General features: G+C 42.7%; 1 protein-coding gene across 1 annotated transcript in view; it reads right to left on the bottom strand.

Moving 5' to 3' along the window:
• The window catches only part of PCSK2 (proprotein convertase subtilisin/kexin type 2), a 108,557-nt gene that overhangs the window by 11,932 nt on the left and 75,530 nt on the right, over positions 1 to 21,095 (bottom strand). Inside the window, exons 7-9 of the mRNA XM_062610990.1 lie at positions 14,712 to 14,800; positions 11,867 to 12,042; positions 317 to 532 (exon numbers count right to left, since the gene is read on the bottom strand). Of these exons, the coding sequence (XP_062466974.1) occupies positions 317 to 532; positions 11,867 to 12,042; positions 14,712 to 14,800 (481 nt within the window). The remainder of the gene's footprint in view (positions 1 to 316; positions 533 to 11,866; positions 12,043 to 14,711; positions 14,801 to 21,095) is intronic.

The raw sequence follows: 21,095 nt of genomic DNA, 5'->3' as shown, positions 1-21,095 counted from the left end.
GTTGACACTTTTAATTTAGATTTTTACAGAGGCCTTTTCCCACACCCTCCTCTGGTAAGAGAGCAATTGAACTTCCAAATCTGGTTTCTGATAAAGAAAAGTACCAACTCTATGAAGCACTATGAGATGGAAGATCATTGTTGTTCTCAATTTTAATCCTGCGTCGCCTCAGCTGACAGTTTTGGCACCATCATGTACTGCAGATGAGAAAACATCTATCTCAACAAAGAGCCATCTGCTGCTCCAAATCAGAGTTGTAATAGGTTGTGGAAGTGCACAAAGACAGCAGCAACAGCACAATAATATCTGGACTCACCACGCCAGCCTCCGGATTTCTCTTCCTCCCATTACTAAAGGTGGAAGCTAAGGTTGAAGAGCAGCTTTCATCATACAGAGCTGTCCGTCCATCATTTATAGCAGAATTGATGGAGATTGTCCACATGCTTGATGCATAACCATCACAGTTACAGTCATCATAGCTGCCCCCATCTCCAGAGGCCCACACATAGATGCTTCCTTTGCCACCCCGGCCCTGTGAAAGGGGAAAATCAACCCTCTTGGGTTAAATTGTAAATAGGAGAGAGCAGCTACCTTAAACTGCACATCTAATTGTAAAGCTAGACATCTATAAAGGAGAAAACCAGTCCAAACAAATTATACATCAACCCTAAACAGAAATAACATGGACTTCTGCAGGTTATTAAATCCAGTTAACTGGCAGGCACAGCCAGCTCCGCAACCTTATGTACACAGAGCACTTCTATTTGTCTCCTGTTTTGCTTGACGCCCTGAAGGCTCCTGTGCCAGATGCTGAGATGTTTTATGGATTCATTAGTGTTTATGTCAAGGCCTAAGTGCTATGAGGAAAGCATTCTTTTAAAAGGGATATAGGTCATCTCACACGCTGGGTTTGTAAGATCCAATTAGGTCCAGGCAATGGCTAAAAAACTCTGTAAAACGGGCACCTTTTTATCTCAGCAGATTTTTCTCCAAAGGTATCACTGCCTCAGAGCTGTTTATCTGACAAATCAGCTTCTACTACTAAGCAGAAAACAGTTATGAGACCATATAAATCATCTACAGAAAGATGGTCTACCAGTTACGCTGAAGAGGCGAGAGGACTGAAGCTGAAGGGAAGCTATAAAGGCTTCGCACTAGTTAAAGAAATCTGTATAGTTTCACAACTTCCAGACAGACAAGGAGTGGGAAGGGATCAGCTCAGCTCCTTCTTTTCTTCCCATACTAAGAAAGAGGTAGGGGTTGCCTGCAAGAGGGTTAGACCTGAGAACCCTGACACTCGGTCCGACTGAATGCAAAGCTCAGATCTCTCACTGATTCCAGAATAGCCACCATTTCTCTCTGTTCAGATCAGTGCAATCCAACATTTACTTCCAACAGCACCAGAAGGGTGCAAGGCCTCAGCTTAACATACTATTCATATGCATTGGGCAGAAGTTAAAAAGATCTCCTCTAGCCTCTTCATTGTCCAGCATAAAATGGAAGTCAAAGATTACACAAACATAGTAACCTGCAATGGTATTCTAACAGGGAACCTTTTCTGTCCGGAATTTAAATCAAATCCAAGCTCTCAGCAGTAGCTTCTATTTTTCATCATACCCCACTGAACAGAGCAACCTCATTATTTCAAGCACGTTAGTGAGTTGCATTATAATCCATTGAACTGCACAGCAGGTTTGCTGCCCCTGGGGTATATAACATCTCAGGACATAGTTTTTCATAATAAAGATGATAACTATGAAAAAGCTTATTGAAATCAGTCTGAGAACTCCCACAAAGGTTAGAAATCAATCGTCTGAGTTTTAAGGGAGGAGGATACTGCTGCAAAAATCATTCTAAGAACAAAATAATTCCAGCAAATTATTTTATATATATATATATATATATATATATATATACATAAAAGAAGATCAGTATGACAAGAACTGTGATGCCTTTTTTTCCTTTGACATTTTCCATATTCCACCTTGTGTTCCGACTGCTACGGGGCCCAGATCTGGCCTTGATCTCACTTTAGAGGCTACATCCCAAGCACGCCACCATAGCCACATCACACCACCTTGCACCATCTGCCTCCTTTGGACAACCTCTGTGGCAGCTCAAGCACATCTCTCTCTGCCCCAAAAACGCAGGCTGCTGCCCAACACAGAGAGCAGACATCTGCTGCTGCTAGGGATAGGATGTCTGGCATGTATAGACCTGTTCTTAAACAACCCTTCCCTTCCAGCTATTTTAAAGGAAGGCGAAACACTTCTTTTAGAAGTAGCTTGGTGCCTGAAAGTTAGACTACACAGTGCTCAGCATAGAGAGACAGCATGAGCCCTGCTTGGCAAATTGTTCCATGCTGCCAAAACCGAGTATTGCTGCAAAGTGTTTCATTCCACAGGCAGGAACTGTGGCAGACTGGTACAAAACAAGTGTAACAGATTGCTGGTGGAGAGCAGGATAATTCACAGAGAACCAAAATTCATGCTGGAGTTCATGAGTGGAATTGGCCTGCTGAGTGCTGCTGGGGATGGGTTTTATGCATGCAATTACTGTAACGTGAGAATGGCCTCAGGATATCATTTCTATGAGAGTCTTAGTGTTAAAACCCATAATTCAGCTCTTAATACTCTACTTTCAACAGCCTTTTCTGCTTAGCCAGGGCTGGAAAGAGGAGCAAACACTGCTGAAATAAACTGATAGTAGCCCGAGTGTGGTATTTGCAAATATGCTTAGGACTTGTTGCTTACATTTCCCACAGCCAGATCTGCAGCAGTGGGATAGTTTGTACAGGCAAACTGTTTGATGCCAATCCTCAGGCAGCATTTCGTTTACCAAGCAGAAATACATGGCTTCAGGGAAAGTGAATTTTCAATTCTCTGAATGGTAATAGTCTAAAGCAGAAAAAAAACAGTTGGGTCAACTAAGTGTAGTGTTTAAAGCAAACTGAAAGCTCCCATTTGCATATATGAGCATAAAAATATCAGTTGCTCAACTTAGGCTACTGTAAATTTAAGCCAGAAAGAGGACTGGAGAAGGTGCTAGTAATACAGACTATAAACACCAGAGGGAGCCTGAAGGAAGATGCAGGAAGAAGGGAGACCAGCAAGATAATAAGGTACAGTTTAAAGAGTATCTTTGCTCCAGAATCCTGTGCAAACATGTTCATTTTCCCCAAAAGCAATGCACAGCATTGCACCCACACTTCTGAGGCACTGTATCTCCCTTAGAGCTGAAAATGGATCTTCTTATGGAATCACAGACTCCTTTGGGTTGGAAGGGACTTTAAAGCTCATTCAGTTCCAATCCCTCCGCCATAAGCAGGGACATCTTCCACTAAGAGGAGGTTGCTCCAAGCCCCGTCCAACCTGGCCTTGAACACTGCCAGGGATGGGGCAGCCACAGCTTCCCTGGGCACCCTGTGCCAGCGCCTCAGCACCCTCACAGGGAAGAATTTTTTCCTAATGTCTAATCTAAATCTCCCCTATTTCAGTTTAAAGCCATTCCCCCTTGTCCCTGTCAGTACCTGCCCTTGTAAGAAGTCCCTCTCCAGATTTCTTGTAGGCAAGTAGTACATTTTAGTACCAGCTGCATTTAGTACTAGCCCAAGAGAGGCTCACCTCTCATGTCAGGCTACACCAGAATTAAATCTTGGGCAAGGCTATATGCTTAGAACGTCACAGACAGCTACTGAGAAGTTCTCTTAGTGGAAACAGCAGGCTTTCTATTTCCAGTGTCCTTCGTGGGATGCTGTGCTACCAGCAAAAAATATCCCTGAGGAGTTTTCTTGCTCCTTTTCTTGTGTTCTAAAAAGCATAATCCTAGAGAAACTTCTTTACTCAACTACCTTGGAAAAGTGGACTGCAGCTTAATTCTCTGTGTAACTTCAGGCATATCTTGAACTCTTCATTTTCTTTCTTATTCTGTTCATTTGTCATGCTTGCTGGGCTAGTGCCTATGTCAGTGTCTCTCAAAGTTTTGATTGATGGATCACACTTTCCAGATAAGTATGAGCGGTATTTGACAAATAAATTCCCTTCAGCTTCCCTGGCTTTTCCCATTAAGGTTGGCAAGTGCCAGTGTGAGTAACAGCTGGGCCTCTACCATGGCGCAGCCTCTGCAACGACTCCTCTGGTTCACCCACTCCTCCCTGGCCATCGGGGTTGCTGAAGATGAATGGAAGGAATGTAACAGTCTCTACAGCACATTTCTGATGCCCTTTGGCTTTGGCCTAATCCTTCAGCTATAGATCAGGACTAACAGTTTCTAACCAGTACAAGTTAAAAGCAAAGAACAGGCTCCTGCCCCAAAAAACAATCGAGGTACCAAGGAACAACAGCATCAGGACACCGGTGGGCAGATGGGCTCAGCGTAAGAAATAAAAAGCAGCAGCACCTGACTGTGAGAAGGTATTCTTTTAGGCACAATGAAAAGGTGTTTCAGGATAAGGACAGCCAAATGGTCTGCTGCTGTTTATGGACTGTCCCATTTCTACAGAAGAGAATGCAGATGGAGCATATCTGAAAAACATAGGAAACATTACAGAACTGAGAACTGCTTTCTGTAACTTACTCAAAGCACATATGACTTTCTAAACACCTTTTTGTGTGACATACGATATAATTATGACTATTTTGTAATTCTTCCCTTTTAGAAAACAGGAGAGTTTCAGCACCTTTTATATAATTCAACAGCAATTTATGTGCCTGCTATGGTAAGAGATAGGCTGGTTTTCCAGGGAAAGCAAAAAATTCTACAGCTTTTTCAAGCCTTACCATGGGTCCTACTGATTTATGAATAGGACTCAATTTCCACCCCCTATAAATTTTGACTGTGTTTTCCTCTGAAAAAGAGCAGTTGTTTCTCTTCAGGACTGAATTACTTTCAAATCCTTACATGTGTTGCAATTAAACTCCGCATCCTTCAGTAAGGATTGCTCGTTTTCTCACAAAGTGCAGTCTGCAGCCCAGGCAGCCAACACAAACTTGCCCCCAGGCTGGGGCATGCCACGGCAAGGATAAGGAAGGACTGTGGAAGAGCTGTAGGGCCATTTGACTGCTGTAATGGCTTGGTAGGGAGCATTGAGCTGGGCTCTCAAGACATCCTGGAGAACCATGCAGAGACATTGCTCTGCCTTAGTCTCCCCATTGCTCCTGTGCATAAGCAGTTTCACTCTGTGGAGTAAGCCAGTTGGAGACAGTGAGTCCTTGGCATCACTGAACTGCTGTTCATCTTTTGCATTGCCAGGGCTTTCTGGAGCCTGCCTGCATGTTCCTGCATCCCTGATGCGGTGCCAGCTGAAAGCCTATTGAACCCTCGGTCCTCCAGATACCTTTGCATCAGCTGGGCTGATTCACCCAGCAATCTGGTAGCCTCTGACTTCCTGGATCCCTGTGCTCCCTCCCTATATGGATTTCTTGGGGAGTGCTACAATCTAAAGCAGCTTCACCTGTGGCTCTCGCAACACTGTGCAAAGGTTCCCAGCTTGTAGCATCAGCCTTGTGGGAAGCACAGGGCTGCTGAGTTGCGGCACAGAGATTAAGCAGAAGCACTTCTGGGTTCAGAATGATACAGCAAAATCTATGCTTTCAGGCTACATTATTGTCTTGCCTTCTTAGAAAACAGTAATTTAGATGCCAACAAAGAAAATACTTACATTTAGAGCTTCAAATATTGCCATGTTGGCCCAACCACTGATACAACCAGCCTTCTGCTCTTTATATGACAGTCATTTGAAACTTTGTGAAGCGTAGTAATTAACCCTGTCACAGACCCATGCAAAGCACAAACCTACAACAGCCAAGGTCCTCAGTTGACCAAGGCATCCCTGAGGAAGCCGGTATCACAACAGAAATCAGTGGCATTTGAGATCTGCCCATCCTGTCCTCAGAAGCACACATCCATCCCCTGAGATGTGTCAGGAAAGCAGAGGGTCATGGACCTGGGTCAAAACCTGGGTCATGTACCCAGTCAAAGGCTGTGTACTCCATCACCAGGTCAGTAAAGCTGGTTATGATGTTTTAAAAAAGCCTGAAAACATACCATCAGGTGAACAGGGTGACTTCAGGATTCCAAGCAGCTACAACATACTTGCGTAGGGTTTTAATAAGGTTTGATTTTATCTTACGCAAGAAAGACAAGGCACGGAATTATAATGCATATTCCAGACACAACTGCAATGTGATAGTAAAGGACTCCCAAGTTATAAAGAAGCTTGAAAGGCTTCCTCAGAAATAATTAGATGGTTGCCAGATCATAAACTAATTTTGCTATCCTCACTTGGCTGTTGAGCAAATAACACGATGTTAGTGGCATCTAACTGCATATGCTTTATTAACGTGCTATCTTCAGCATATTTCAAAGAACCGTAACACAATGTCTGTGGCCTTGGAGAGAGGCAAATGAGAAATATTCCTTTCATTTATAACACCGCCCTTTCTTCTTTCATTGTTGAGCCCAATTACAGAGCTATGATGAGACTATAAATTCTTAATACTGCTCCCCTGGCAATTTGTACTTGTGTTGCATTTTGTTAGGTAGAACCATACTATAGAAGCAATAACATTTCCATCAGCACAAGCACAAATGGATCATGTCTTATATATTCTGGCTGAGCCAGCGAAGTCTCAAGAAATTAATTCAGTCCATGAGCAACTCCTCACAACTTATAAAAGACTACACCATAAAATAGCGATAGAGAGAGACTAGCTTAGCTTGATTACTTCTTTCTACTGCCTTAAATTCGAATAGCTGAAGCTGGAAAGAACTGGACTCATGAAAGGGCAAACAAGAAACATTTACCAGTTACTGCATTTAAGACAGGACACACCATAAAACATGGGTAGAATTTGTTCTTGAGCTAGTTGTGTTTTCCTGTTTAAGGTGACTGCTAATACATTTCTGGATGCAAGGCAGCAGAGAACAAAAGTCTCTATTTAAGAAAGCTGTGGTGTCACAGTAATCCCACCTACCATCCCTACCTCCCCCTCCAAGCTATCTAGCCCCCAAAGTGGGCAAGCACAAGTCAGACAAGGGATATGTAAATCACATAGCCTTGCTTTGTCCAGCCATCTATATAGAAAATGCTGCTACTCCTACATCACTCTTCCCTTATCTCAAATGTACGTATCTCTCAATCAGATGATATAGCTAGCTGTGCTCAACACTGCTAGACTGCCTTTTTCTAAGTCTCTTGTCCTCGCTTCTTGCTCTGCTTTGAATTTGAGTTTGTATTTCTGTACCTGCACTAAAATCCCTCTGTAGCTCATCAAAGAAATATATAATAGAATCAGCTAGCTTGGAAAAGGCCTTTAAGATCATCAAGTCCAACTGTTACCCCAGGACTGCCAACTTCACCACTAAACCATGTCACTGAGGGCCTCACCTACACAGTTTTTGAACACTTCCAGACGGTGATCCTATCACTTCCCCACTGGGCAGCATGTTCCAATGCACAGCTACTCTTTCAGTGAAGAATTTTTTCCTAATATCCAATCTAAACCTCCCTGGTGCAGCTTGAGGCTGTTTCCTCTTGTCCTACCACTTCCTCCTTGGGAGAAGAGACTGACACCCACCTCACTACAACTTCATGTCAGGCAGTTGTAAAGAGTGATAAGGTCCCCCTGAGCCTTCTCTTCTCCAGACTAAACAACCCCCAGTCATATTAAACAACACTGAACCTAATACCAAGCCCTGGAGAATACTACTCGTGACCAGCCACCAACTTAATGTGACACCATTGACCACCACTCTAGGTTCATCCATCCATCCAGTTTCCATATCTGCAAATATGTGACACAGAGTGATTAGAAGCGATGAAACTGAGCATGTGAGCAGCCTGCAGTTGATGCAGGGCTAAGATATCTTAAGACAGCCCAGACCAATGTTAGATTCGTGATTTACTGAAACTGTAAAGAAACATAACACCTTTTCTCCCTAGACCCCATGATCACAGATGTGCCTCAGACGGAGTCTAGAGCCCAAATAATAAAGTCTCATTAAATATATTAATTTGTTGCTCCTGGCAGATGTGTTTAAGGAAAGAGACAGCATGACAGAGTGCATTCTCTGGGTCTCTCTTTCACAAGACAGAACAGCACTTGTCCCTCAGCCGGTTGCAGACTACCCTAAGGGATATCTGGCTTGGGTGCAGACTTGCAGTCTGACAAGTCTCCTGTTACAACTGGCAGCCAGCATCCCATAGCAAAGGGTGAGTCTCCTTCATTAGGCAGATACTGGATACTCACAAGTTTCAACCTAGTCTTTAAAAACTAGAAGCTGTATCAAGTCCTTTCCAATTACATCCCAAATATGTCTTTTCTAGCAGCTAGAATTTGCATTAGGTAAGATTGTTCATCTGTGTTAAACCAGTGCTGGTAACTATCAAACTCTTGTGGATGTCTATGTGTTTGAAACTTTCAATACCTGTTAACAAGCGCCTGCTAACTCAGCTGTGAGCTCATTTATCTTTGTAGTGCAACTACTGCTATGCAGTGACCCAGTCATACTGCTGACTACTGCCCCTGAACAAAAGTCATGCGATAACACAGTGAGGTGTAGATTGCACTAAAAATGATAAGAAAAAAAGCAGCCTGAGTAGTTTTCCCACTGCCTTCTGATTACGTGTATTATATGCTGACAACCAAGCTCGTACACACGCCATCCCCTCTGTGTTCAGCCTTAGAAATGCAGTTAGCAAAAGAGCCCATAGTTGCCAGAGCGATGGACAGATTTTGATGTCCTTAATCATGTTACTTTAGCGCTGCCTTTATTGACCTTACAAGCAAAGAGTACACCAAATTTGAAGGTGTGATTAAGACAGAATACAAGAATTAGCTTAAGAAATGCCAAGAACGGGAAACAGGAAAGCTAAGAAGATAAATCAGTCTTCACCCACTTGGTTCTGGTTCCGTGGCTTCAAGCCATGAACATGGACATATAAACCAGGAGTCTTTCAGTTTCTGCAGTTTTCATCTTATCATTATCGGGTGACTAGTTAACCCTAGCATCACAGCAGCTCTGGAAAGTGGACCTCTAAAGGACATGACAGTGGAATGGAGTCTGGGTGAAGGACAAAACTCTTGTCAGTGAGTTTCTTCTTGAGCCAGGTTCCCAAGAGTGATGATAACAAGGTAAATGTTACCTGTGTTTGCCAACTCAGCTAACTGCACATTCCCTGCATGAATTCTGTATCACTCCCACTTACTTATTCGTAGTTTATTGCATTAGAAGTAAGGATATTAATCGTGCTCTGTGCAAGAGATCTGACATTTCCTTCCAGGACATTTGAAAGTATTGCTATTAGTTTAATAACACATTTTTATTTTCAGCATGTTGCTTCCTCCCTGCCAATATTTCAGCTTCATCACTAATTTGTGAACCATCACTCTGGTGAGAATCAGCTCTAGACTGAGAAAAGGAATTCCTACATTTCTTTGTCTCTGCTTGTAAAATATACATTTCTCTTTAATAAAAGGGGGTTTTATTCTGAAAAAAATGATCATAAACTAGGTTTACATTTGTACAGCCAACAGAAAATTTGATGCACGTGTTATAGACCTAAACTAGGTAAAAGGGTTTTTAACTAGGTAAAAGGCTTGTTAGTCTTGCTTTAGATGCGGGAAAGTCTGTGGTGGATTTTTCAAAGCACCATGGAAAGTACCCAGCATCCACTGACATCTTGAAATATCTCTAGAAAATCTGGCTCTCTACAAAAAGAGAACAATCTATACCCCCAAAAAAATTCTCTGACAGGAAATGTAATAAGGAAAATGAGGGTAGATAAAGTTATGACCCCAATGCAAAGAGGTCTTTTTGAGGTAGAGCATCTCTTCTTTTGTGCAAGTATTGCCAGGAGATAGCTGGGACACTGGCACTATAAAATCAAGTGCAACTGTCCCTGGACAACAATATCTTTCTTTGGTAGGTAGGACCCAGTATTATTCCTTCTGCTCTTTAATTCCTCAATGGCTGTTTGACAGAACTGGTTTAATGCAGGCTCTCCTGATCATTTTATGTTTTCTGATAAGGTACAAGAGCAATCCTCCCCAGAGTGCAGCTCAGCATCCCTCTCTCCTTCACAAACACTCAACCTAAGATCCCAGGGCCCCTTCTGATCTAATACTGCAATATATTTCTTAAAGAGAATCACAAACACTTCTGAGGGGAAGGCATTAAAAAAGTCATAAACCCATCATTCCCAAGTATGGGACTGTGACCAGACAAGAGAGGAGAAGAGAAAAACCCTTTCTCCTATACTTAACATTTGAAGAGACTGCTAATGACAGTGTAATTCCAAAAACTGAAGCATATGGTGATAGGATAGCAAGTTAATGAGAAGATCTTTTAAATACCAAACTACAAAAAAGCATGACTACAATTTAAAATCTGCTTCACTTGAGGGGTAAAATACCTTCATTTAGTTTAGTTTGCATTATCCTGCCAGGGTTATTAGTGTCTTTTCTGTTCTGCATAGGAAGTGAATAACACAAGAATTATATGGGAATTCTTCTATATTCAGAGTTTATTCTTCTCCAGCCAACCTTAGTGGAAGAAAGATCAAGTATCCACTAACTGCAAGACATAAGGTGTTGCTAAAAATATATCAACTGTGTCACATACCTAAGAAAGATTCTCCCCAAAACAGGGGCATCTTTATGGAAACACTAGATAAATGAAAGTAAATCATGAGAAAAAAACACAGCTTATGTTAAGATGACTTCAGAGGGACTCTGAGCTGGTCAGAGGTTTGTAAAGTTTATACTACAAAACTGAGCAGACTCATGAGAAATTGGTGACAAGTCTTCCTGTGTTATTGCAGTACATTGCCAGTTTTATCGTCAAGAGCGTGAAGATGACTATAATTTATCTGTTACAGGCAAAACACTTGAGGCTCCAGATTTGAGAAAGCTTTAGATGCTTCACTACTTACCACAGCAGTAGATTTAATTATCATGTCACAAAACATGGTAAACTGAATGTGTGTCTCACAGCGAGGTGGTGATGGAAGAGTGGGAGAAACTGGCACGAGTAAGAGGAAGAAATAATTTGGATGGAAAAATGAGTAATTGCAGAGCTCCCACACAAAACCACCTCAGATGTTCTGTGGAATTTCAGATCTTTTCATTATGGAAACCCATCTATGATCAATCAAGGGGAGGAGGCTCATTCCCTACAGAATCAGAGCAGCTGCATGACACAAAAGAGACGGAGACAGAGCCATGCAAAGTTTGTCTGTTTGTTCTGGACTGATTTGTTTTCTTTTTGAGTTGTGGCACACATTTTACTCAATCTTCTAATAGAGTACAGGTTTAAGAGATTCCAGAACGATAGTGAGTGTCTTTAACATAGACCATAGACTGTTCCTAGTAGGAGGCGGAAAGGTGGGAATAAACAAGGAGGCTCCTGCTACTGGGGAATATATTACCCCATGGACATCTGAACAGTTGTGGTTCAACCACAGCCATAATAATGACCTGAAATACACTACAAATCCAAACCAATAATTAAATTGGTAGCCAAACAGACAATATGATACCAGTAGTACAGCTGGCATGTTTCAACTTCAGCAATATTCGCAAGATCAGGCTCTTCCATTTCCATACAAAAAGCACATGTAAGCTGATGAGAGATAAACACAGCTCCATGCAAGACAGCACTGTACCCTTAGAACATACAACAAAAGCAATGCCACAATATTTTAGACACAACATCAATGGACCTTCAAAAGTTGGGATAGTTGACACAATTGTACTGTGTTCTGCAACATCTGTAGGAGGACCATGTGTCCCCAAGTCATTGGTTTCAGCACGAGTGTGTAAATATCATTCTGCCCAGTAACCAGATTATTTAATAAGACTGTTACCTTGTTCACACCATCTGCCATTGCTTGCAGTGTTAGCTCTCTAGGTCCATCCACAGTCTTTCCATTATCAGTTGGTCCCCAGCTGGCACTATATATATCTATGACTTGAGGCATATGACTGATAGAGGAAGCCTCAATAATGTCTGTCATAAATGGCTGGTCAAGCATTCGAATACCTGTAATCAACATAAACATGAATTATGTATTACCCAGCACAAGATGAAATCTCAGCACCTGGAGACATCCCCCAGTTACAGGTATTTTAATTCACTGGCAGTTGCACCTACTCACTCGCCACTCACATTTCACCAGAGTGTGCTTACCCAGCAGGATTACAGCAACGCAGCGTGGCCCAGAAAGACAAAGCACCTAATTGTAAGCTTCCTTATTACATAGAATTTTCCATCTACTATTTGAAATCAGTTTAAAAACAGTAGTATTCAGCAAGCTCAGCATTTCATAGCATTTAAATAATACTAATAGTATTTAAAATAGTATTTTGTAACAATTAGAGAAAACCAAGTAAGGCCTCCCTCATCTCTAATTTACACTCAGGGATGTGTCGACACTTCATTACTTTTTCCAAGTACTTTTTCTGTTTATCTTGGTTCTTTTACAGAATTTAATCAGAGAGGGGAAACACACTATGTAACAATTTCCTGGAAAAAATATCATTGTGTCAACATGCAGACACAATAGAAAATATGGCCAGTACTTAGAGGAAAAAAGCAAACTAAAACCTGCTTCCTTTAACCCATACTGTAGTAAAAATCAAATTAAATGATACAAACCTAGGACATGCCAACTTCATAAAACCTCAAAGTGTTGGCCGCAAAAAAGCCAGAGTGTGACAAAGACAGCACTGGAAGCTCTTACACCTATCATTCCCCACACATAGGACAGTTTCATTGACAGCCAAACTCTTGATGCCTTTTAAATGAGACCTGAGTAACCACCGATACATCCCAACTCTCACTTGTAGCTTTGAGTTGAAATTCAGTTTTACCAACAGTTTTAGGACACAGATGGGACAGAAATTAATACCACAGTGCCAAACAGTGTGAATGGCAGCAAGTACCCTGATTTGGAAGCCAGTGCTTTTACTATGGTCCGTAAAAACCATGTGCCAACTGCGAGGCTGGAAAAAGTGGTATAAACATCAAAAAGAAACCAGATCAAAGATGGATATTCCTGATCTGCTAATTCAAGCTAGAAAGGATGAAGTCAAACTCAATGAGTGAGAAATCCCGTCACATGCTTGGAAAATTAAGGTCTGCATTGAAACCACAGAATTAATTACTGACCCTGGAGAGGTGGAGCAATGACAGAAAGAGCCAAACCATCTGGTTTGACTTCAAGGCAAAAAAGAGGTACAAGAAGCAAAACACACAATGCCCCAGATCCTTAGCTACTGACTTCCAATGCATAGAATCACAGAATCCTAGAATGGTTTCGGTTGCAAGGGCCCTTAAATATCATCTAGTAACAGCCCCCCTGCCATGGGCAAGGTCAGCTTCCACTAGACCAGCTTGCTCAAAGCCTCATCCAATTCCACCTGCAAGCACAGACAGTGAGCGACGACAGCGGCAGACTCATAGCTCTACCCAACTCCACATCTCCTCTGACCACACGGTGGTGCTCCAAGTGCGCACTGCCCTTAGGGAGGAAGGCTGTGACTTTCCAAAATCTTTGGGGATTTTACTACTAAGTGGGCACGTATGGAAGATTATCTGTAGGCTGGTGGTCATCAGAAGCGGCCTCAATTGACACTCCTCTAGAAACAGCTGTTGCCAGAATAGAAATTTTGTGAAATGTCCCATCCCTGAAGAGGACGTTACCATTCCTCAAGAAAGGGGACGAGCTCTGGACCTGCCCAGCCGGTTATTAACTCTCACTAATACTTCTTGGGGTAACAGCTTAGCAAACACTGCTTGGCGCCCTTCTAAAGCAGAGATTCAGCTTTCGATCCTGTAGGTGACAGGTGAAATATGGCCTTCCCTAAATCTTCTGACACTGCAGTGAAAAAGGGCCTTGACAAGCAGAGCAGAGCTGCCCATGCACACACACTGTGAACCATTCCCAGGAACCAGTGGCTGCATCCACACTGGTGTTTTAGTGTAGGTTGGGGAATGAGAGTGAAATTCATAAGCATCTATCTCTGCTTGCTATGCCTCGGTTCTCATGCAAGTCTTAGAGAGGGAAAACTGAATTACTTCAGATTAAACTAATTTGACACAAGCTGAGAGGCTAACTCACTTCTAGCACTATATTCAGTCTATCAGCGCAGACAAGAGCTAATTGTAAGTAAAAATACTCAACAGACCCAACGTGTGAATGCTGGGTGCTAGGTACCACCCACTTCATTCCGTTCATCTGCTCTTACCACTCTGCATCCTTGTTAAAATAAAGCAAACCAACGACTGCAGAGATTTACAGCACTGCAGGCCCTGCCTGGTGAGAGCCTAAAGAATAGAAGCAGCATAGGATTTGCCTTTTCAAGCAGTTTCTAATTGCAGCAGGAACTTAGATTTTACCTCCTGCAAAATGAGATTTGTCACAAAGGATTCTGCAGCTATGCAGGGAAGAAACACCGAAAATCAGTATGCCAAAAGGAGTTGGCTTAAGAAGGAGCAGAGATTCCTCTCTTATTAAAGGGCTATATAAAGCCCTCAGTTGAAAAGGCAAAACCATGGAGAAATTCCTCTCCTCAGCTACTGTGAAAAGTAATAAACACATGGCCCAGTGCCAACCTGCAGTCCTGTCCTGGGCAACGCTCCCCGTCTCCACAGTTCTACCTAAGGCAGAGTGGCCTAATGACCATTTACACCTTGAGTTGCTACTGTACCTGCCACCTTGGAGTTGTACGCAACTCCCACGCCGCAGATGTTGTTGTTGGCAGCAGCAGACACCTCTCCTGCACACCTTGTCCCATGGCTGCAAAAGGGAAGAGGGAGACATCACATGAACCCCAGGTAATTCATGTGCTGAACTGGGCTGGATCACCGCAATCTTGCTTTGGCATCACAGTGCTTCAGAGGAGAAACATTCCATGGCAAACCATTGAGTGCTGTACTTGGATACATGGATGAGCTCATTCCTTCCTGAAGCAGGAGATAGCCAACCTCCCTTCCACAGTATAAACGATGCTTGCTCTAAGGTTAACATCCATACTTACACTTCATTTAGTTTTAAAGTTATTCAGACCTTTCCTTTTTAACTCATAGAATCATAGAATAGTTAGGGTTGGAAAGGACCTTAAGATCTAGTTCCAACCCCCCTGCCATGGGCAGGGACAACTCACACTAAGCCATGTCACCCAAGGCTCTGTCCAACCTGGCCTTGAACACCGACAGGGATGGAGCATTCACAACCTCCCTGGGCAACCCATTCCAGTGCCTCACCACATTTACAGTAAAGAACTTCCTCCTTATATCCTATCTAAACTTCCCCTATTTAAGTTTTAACCCATTACCCCTTGTCCTATCACTAGTCCCTGTCCTGGTTTTAGCAGTAGCAGTCAATTTTTTATCCTTCTTGGTAGCTGGCGCATAGTTGTGTTTTGACTTTCAGCCTGGGAACAGTCTGGAGCTGTCTGGCTGGGTTTAAACCACGACAGTCCCTAATGAAGAGTCTCTCCCCAGCATCCCTATAGCCCCCCTTCAGATACTGGAAGGCTGCTATGAGGTCTCCATGCAGCCTTCTCTTCTCCAGGCTGAACAGCCCCAACTTCCTCAGGCTATCTTCATATGGGAGGTGCTCCAGCCCCCTGATCATCCTCGTGGCCTCCTCTGGACTTGTTCCAACAGTTCCATGTCCTTTTGATGTTGAGGACACCAGAACTGCACGCAATACTCCAGGTGAGGTCTCACAAGGGCAGAGTAAAGGGGCAGGATCACCTCCTTCGACCTGCTGGTCACGCTCCTTTTGATGCAGCCCAGGATACGGTTGGCTTTCTGGGCTGCAAGCGCACACTGAAGTCGGCTTATGTTCATTTTCTCATTGACCAGCACCCCGAAGTCCTTCTCCACAGGGCTGTTCTCAATCTCTTCTCTGCCCAACCTGTAGCTGTGCCTGGGATTGCTCCAACCCAGGTGAAACTCTCGGGTTCTGCCTTGTTACCAACTAACAGTCACAAGAAACAGTGTAAAACACTGTAAACAGTGAAAAAATAAGATCAGTATTAATGTGAAAAAATAAGATCAGTATTAATGTGAAAAAATAAGATCAGTATTAATGCTATGAAAGAGGTGGGTTCAGTATCAAGCTGAAGTAGCAGAAGGGAGCCACAATGGTCACTGCACAGCCCAGCAGCAGAGCTGTGGCCTGGCTAACCAGGCCCATAGCCAGCTGGACCTAAGGGCACGTGCACCCCTCTCCTCCAATGCCTAATTCCCAGGAGAGCTGACAAGGTGCTTCAGCTGTCACGGAGCTACTGCTTTCTGCTCAAGTGGGAAATGTCTCAACTCTCACGCAGTGGTCCAGGTTTGGGCTGACACACGGCATTTCAAGAACACTTGGCATCTCTGAAGTGTTTCACAGCTGTTAACAGAGACCTTTTAACTGGCAGTGGCTGTGAGGCAGTCCTGAAGGAAGGAAGTTGACATTTTCCTTTCTCCTAGTTCATCACAGAAATTAAACTACAGAGAAGATAAATATGGACAATATAATCTAGTTTTTAAAAAATAGCAAGCAGCAGAGAAACTGATGAAACCTGTGCTGCTGTCAGGTTTTTGTAAGTTTAAGATGCTGAATCAATATAAATCCATCTTGCTGCTCACATCAATCCACTCTGTGCATTAAAACTGTGCATTGAAACTGGCATTGCTCTTACAGATGCTAAGGATTCATGCAATTAGCAAGTGCTGTATGATAAAGCCTATCTGGAGTACCAGACAAACCATTACAGGAGGCAGCAGAATTGTGTTGTTTTAATAACCTTTCTTCTTTCTCTCTCTTTAAGCATCTCTGGCAAAGGTGAGCACAATATTAATAAAAGGGTGAGAAGCAACACATTCTTTTTCCTGCTGTACTTGGAAGAATGCATTTTTAAAGGCAGCTCCATGAAAGAAAATGGGTGGCCTCGAACATACACAGGATTGTGAAAGGGTGAAGATCTCCTGTGAGCTCCTTTTACAAAGGGAGCAGAGTGATACAGATTTCTTATTCAGCTGCTGGAGAAATTTCTTTCAACAATCAAGCAGGTTTTCCCTCATGCCCTTGTTCAAGGAACTGTGAAAAACATATACGGTTGCTAGGCATTCATTACCTAGTCACCTGTGGGCTAGCTGCAAGCCACAGAGCACAATAAATGGCTTTGTTTAAAATTTGTCTTGGCTGATGCTGGGCTGCAAAACCTCTGTGACACTGCAGGTGAGCTCCTCCTCTCACAGAGGGAAAGAACTGTATTAGGGCCTTCCTGGTGAAAAGATTTTACCAGAAGGTCCTATCCTCCACCTTGCCTCTCTGCATTGGCCCACATGATGGAGGCTGCAAGTCAACCTGCTCCAGCAGCTCAGGGTTTGGACACTGTGCTGCTGATGGGAGAAGAAAAATCACATGTGATTCAGTGGAAATGCATTTGGCTGAATTATTAATGGCAAATAGCAGACTTTTCCAATTTAGACCTATTTGCTGTTCATGTATCATTGATAAACCCATTGTGGTTTGTACGAAGTGACCCATGTCATGGGCACAAATCATAGCTTTTCTCTCCAACATTCACCTTTTCACTATTATTTCAACATTTGTAACTAGAGGATAGAAAACAATTAAGAATATTTTTACCTATGAACAAGTTGCTTCAAACGTAAACCATGTATTAGCACATAGAGCAAGTCATAAATTAGCACACAGAACATTTTCCATAAACATCATATAAATGCAAACATTTTACATGAGCATTCATAAAATAACTAAGGTGGGAGAGGGTGATTCAACTGAAAAACAGTTTTGCCTTCAGCTGGCTTAAATGACATACCTGTACTGGTTATGAAGATTTCACTCTGCTTTGTCTTTGAAAACTATTTCTATTTCTACCACCCACTGCCAATGCTATTGTGTCCATCAACATGGATTTTTAAAGGAGTCAGAGATTTTCCTGGAGGCTCTTTTTCATCTGCTTGAAAATCCTTCTGCAGACAGCAAGGAACACAATCCATCCTTCCTAACTTCAGCTGTCTGCAAGGGAAGGCTATGGAGAGCTCAGCCTCAATAGCTGGGACAATCTGCCTATCTTGATCTCTTCAATTGCTTGCACTGGGCAGCAGTTAAATATGCAAAGCTCAAGGGGACACTTCTGTGGGGCAAACACTATCCCCTTTTCATTCACATGACATTGCCAACTTCTGATCATCTGAGTGCTTGCCCAAGGAAAAGCATTCTCCTGTTTTGGGGAACGTGTCACTCTGCCTGCATCCAAACACCCCAAGAACCAGCAGTAGGGCTGTAGCTTCTCCTTGACACTTGTGTTGTCACACTGTGGGTAGAAAGAGCTGCTAAATCTGTTTATATAAATTCTCAATTATGATGTCGTTTTCATTGTACTGATTGAAAAAATGAGGAGGAGGTAAGCAGGTGTTTTTACCCTGTTAATACGAGCTGTCTGGAAGCCAAGAGGAGCTCTTTCCTTGATTCAGTAGTATTTTGTTTGGATCCATAGTAAGTAAAGGACATAGTAAGTAAAGGACATTCTTACCTCTGAAGAATACAGGTTTCCAAGATAGTGAATAATTTTTGCCCTACTAAGTAACTCTTATCTGAGAGAATATACAGGAGTGGAAATAATCATTGGCTATTTGTACCACGGCAAAAAATCCCAAAGTGGTTCCTAAAAACAGTCTGAGTACTGTGGGGCTCCCTCCACTTTTGGGAATGGGGCTTGGTTCAGGTTCCTTCACACTCCCGTTGCTCCTCAGGCTCAGACACAGCCCTTTCTCCATATTGCACCCAGTGTCCTCTGTCTCAGATTGGTCCCTAGAGTGTGGGTCTGGACACAGTCAAGCAGTCAGTAGGGTAAGCAAGGGAATAAATCTCTTGGCTGCCCAGTCATCCATGTGCCTGTCCCCGTAACAGAAGCTAAACAGCCTGACTGCAATCTTCTGCCTGAAGTACCACACTCTCCCCTTTCAAAACCCACTATACTTGGTTTCGTAGGCCAGTGGTTATGAAAAACAAATATGAAAATCTGTTAGATGGAAAGGCCAATGTGCTTGCAGCAGCCTTAAAAAGCCCAAAGTGGAAGGGGAATCTGTGCTTACAAGAAGAGCAGCTGCAATTAATGAAATACTCCATGCAAAAACCTCTCCTTCTTTTTCTTAAAGTCTAATGACACTTTGCACATGCAGCTGGCAGCTCACAAAAGCCCCTCGGTGAACAGTGCTCTGCTTTTAGTTCCACAAATCACTTGAACTGCTCAAATAGAAATGTATTCTTTATGGAAAAAGGGGTATTATGCTATCCTATTTTGAGTCTGATCCTCCTGCATGCATAAAATTCAATGGGAGATATATCACTGACTGCAAACTGAGCAAAATGGAGCCTTTACTGCAGGTTTCTCTTGTCCAGACACATCCGTGCAGCTACACATATGGACAGACAGACGGTCACAGGCAGACAGTTGTAACCTACCAGTAATAATACTTCAGAAGTTACAATAATAGCTTATATATGAGCTCATCAGCCTGATTAACAGTATAGCAAAGAAATATGCAGAGAAAACCATAGTTACAACTACTCCTGAGCAGTTGGATGTGGTGTGATGGTTTGTATCTTGGCCTGGAGAAAACATGAAGCCTTCATTGAAGCCTTCTTGAACTGTACAGTCAGGAAAGGGATGCTTTACTGAATGTGCTGCTCCTGTGACTTACCATGAAAAGCAGAAAATACCCTGTCTCACTATAGAAACCTCAAGGTTCATGAGAAAGAATGCTATACTTTATATATATATATATATATATATATATATATATATATATATTTGTTGTGGTTTTTTTCTGGAAAGAATAATGAAGGAAATCTGCAAAGCTATATCTGCATTCCTTTCCTCTCCTTGTCTTGAGGTCCCCATCCCCTCAAGAAAAGAAACAGAAGGAAGTGTTGGGAGTTCTCTGAAAACCTCAATCATGTCATTCTCAATAATTACAGATCAGGTCACCAGTGACCATGCCGCTCACTCTCAGTTCTTCACACGGGTGCCTTAAGTTAAGTCAGAGGCACCAAGGGCCAGAGACTATAACCCTTGACATCCAGGATGTTTGAGGCTCATTTTAAGAGACTTTAGGAGGTAATTCTGCCTCCAGGGCCACCTTAGAGAACACATGGGATTTGGTAACTGTGCCCCACTATAAAATACTTGATAGCAGCACAGTCAGTGTTAATGGGGCTTGGCAGAACACACTTAGTTTTATGAGGTTCCACACTGAAAATGACAGAAACTACCATTACCCACTAAAGCTAAATTTAATTTTCCTCTGTGCTGCTTCAGAGCTAAGTGGTATCTTTCTCCTACGAAGATCCTTTGCATAAATAAAGCAAGAAAGGCAGCAGACCTTCACAAATTAGAGCCCTAGACCTTCTCTGACTTTCCATTCACTAATTGGATTCATATTAGTTTAAAAGTGTTAGATGTCCTTTCCCAAAATCAAGGAGAAATCTCATTGGCATCTTGCTTTGATTGAAAAATGGCAAGACTGCAAAGGAGGACATCACAGCTCCTAAATGTGTTTGATCCATTCCAGGAAGCCTGCGTCTGAGGTGGAAGCACAGCTGCTCCCCTTTGTTGTGTCTCACTGACAGAACTAAGATTTATTTCTTTAGGAAGAAAACCAAAAAAATCCACACAAAACTCGGAGGCCATCCATACAGCCAGAATAAGTTAGAGATGAAAACCACATTCAAATATACATTCCAAAATCTCAGTGGTGCTGCTATGTAAATGCTGTCAGTATCAATTCTACCTACATCTAGGAGACCTTTGGAAATTTCACTGAAAATATCCTAAACCAATTTTTGCAAATCCAAGCCAGAACCTGCCTGGGACCCTGGGGAGCATGCTGCGGAGCTAGAGATGCTGGATGCTGCGATCACCGGGTAATGAACACACCTTATAGGTGTGCCTTGGACTCTGCATCCTTGACTACATTAACAACTCGCTAGAAGCCTGACAGAATGGGCTTTTTTATGGGGCAGAGGCAGAACTCAGGACACACCTGTGGTTTTTAAAAACCCTGTC

The sequence above is a fragment of the Pezoporus occidentalis genome, unplaced genomic scaffold (genome assembly GCF_034315485.1).
Source record: "Pezoporus occidentalis ecotype Australia unplaced genomic scaffold, CSIRO_AGI_Poc_V1 ctg10, whole genome shotgun sequence".
NCBI classification, from domain to species: domain Eukaryota; kingdom Metazoa; phylum Chordata; class Aves; order Psittaciformes; family Psittacidae; genus Pezoporus; species Pezoporus occidentalis.
Note: the sequence above shows the minus strand (reverse complement) of the source record. Positions and strands in the feature narration are given on the sequence as shown.